At 46.0% G+C, this 1,601-nt stretch overlaps 1 protein-coding gene across 1 annotated transcript in view; it reads left to right on the top strand.

Moving 5' to 3' along the window:
• The first annotated feature begins 30 nt into the window (after positions 1-30).
• NIPAL2 (NIPA-like domain containing 2) overlaps positions 31-1,601 on the top strand; it is a 74,360-nt gene continuing 72,789 nt past the window's right edge. The window contains exon 1 of the mRNA XM_004680010.2: positions 31-190. Within this exon, the coding sequence (XP_004680067.1) occupies positions 56-190 (135 nt within the window). The 5' untranslated portion in view covers positions 31-55. The remainder of the gene's footprint in view (positions 191-1,601) is intronic.

Raw genomic sequence — 1,601 nt, forward strand, 5'->3', positions numbered from 1 at the left:
GCAGCCCCGGCGGGAGGTGGCCGCGCGCGGGCCGGGGAGCCGGGAGCGAGACCTAATGGCGGCGCTGACGCCGGAGGGCCGTGGGGACGCCTCCTCGGCAGCCCTGGACGAGCTGTCCCGGAACTTCACGTACTGGGCGCCGGGCGCGGGCAATGGCTCGCTGTCCGGTGCGTGGTACCGCAGGAACCAGGTAAGGGCCGGCTACTCTGCCGCCCGGTGGGGACAGGGCAGGGCCGCGGCGCCTCCAGCTGCCCCTGCCAACTGTCAGAAAGACCGGCTTTCCGAGTGGGGAGAGCTGGCATGAGGTTTCCACACACTGAAGGACCCCTCGTTTGGGAGAGCCGGGTACCCATTCTCTCCTGGGCGTCCGGGTCTGTGGACCTGACCTCTGTGCAGTCATTCCTGGGCCTCTGGATCCCAAACAGCCCCACCTCTCCGGCCTGAATCCGCCTTCTCCCAGAAGGATTCTGGGAGTGTGCTAAGATTCTCCATATTCACCCGAGGATCACTTTATAGTCAAAATAAAAAGTGACGCCCCATTAAAGGCAGCCAGATGCCATCTGGCCAGATGCTGTGCGTGTGTCCCCAGTATCTCCATTTCTGAGCAGGAACACTCGTATCTCAGATCGCAGTGCCGGGACCCTCTTTGGCAACCCCCTTTTGGAAAACCTTGTTAGCCTCCACAGCCAGCCCAGCTGGAAATAAACATTTAATGAGATCAAGGTGTGGGGATTGACTCTGCCTACTTATTTTTGGCTTTGGTTAAAAAAAAGTCCTGGCCACCTTCAGTCCCATTGATATTCTTTGGGAGGGGGGATGAGGGTCAACAAATCATCTTGAACTGTGGATTCCACGCCTTCTATTTTCATAAGTGTGTTACTTTGTTCTTGTTCTTAAATCCTTGGGTCTTTTTATTTCACAATGATATAATCTAAAATATTTGTTGCTGTTGGTCTAACGCAGGTTTTGACCAATAATCAAAATATCTAAACCCTTTTGTGTCTGAAATGTGTTTTTTGAATGTTAGTATCTGAAATGTTAAAAAAAAAATTTGTTTGAAAAATTTTAAGATAGGAGATCAGAGAAAAACATCTTACTCATTTTCACCAGAGGGAAGGCATTGCTTTAAGTCTATTTTACCACAAAACAATAGAAAAAAATGGGAGGGAACCTCTTGGTCCATGCTTGTGCTAGAAACATTCCCAGTAAAAGTTAAAGGATGAATTTTCCTTTTTGATTCAATTAAGACACGAAAAAACATTGTTTTCACATTAGAAACCCCTATAGTTATTAGTTCTTTAACGTTCTCTGGAATTCCAGATTATTTGGCTTTCTGACACCCACACACAGATCTTCTATGTGATATAAATGTGAGGTTGTAACTTTTATGTTTACAAGATCACTTGCCTTTGCCATTATGTGTTTGTACAAGTTAGAAAAGATGTATTCAGAATATCCTAATTGAATTATTAAACTGAAATCTCATTTGAGTAAGATTGAACATTTTCCACTGTTGTACCCAGATAGGCCATCTGGTAACACTGTGGTATTTTAACCTTCAGTAATAATAGTGTTTGGTTTTAAGCAAAATTAAAAAAAAA

The sequence above is a fragment of the Condylura cristata genome, unplaced genomic scaffold, assembly GCF_000260355.1.
Source record: "Condylura cristata isolate star-nosed mole 26May11 unplaced genomic scaffold, ConCri1.0 scaffold00009, whole genome shotgun sequence".
NCBI classification, from domain to species: Eukaryota; Metazoa; Chordata; class Mammalia; order Eulipotyphla; family Talpidae; genus Condylura; species Condylura cristata.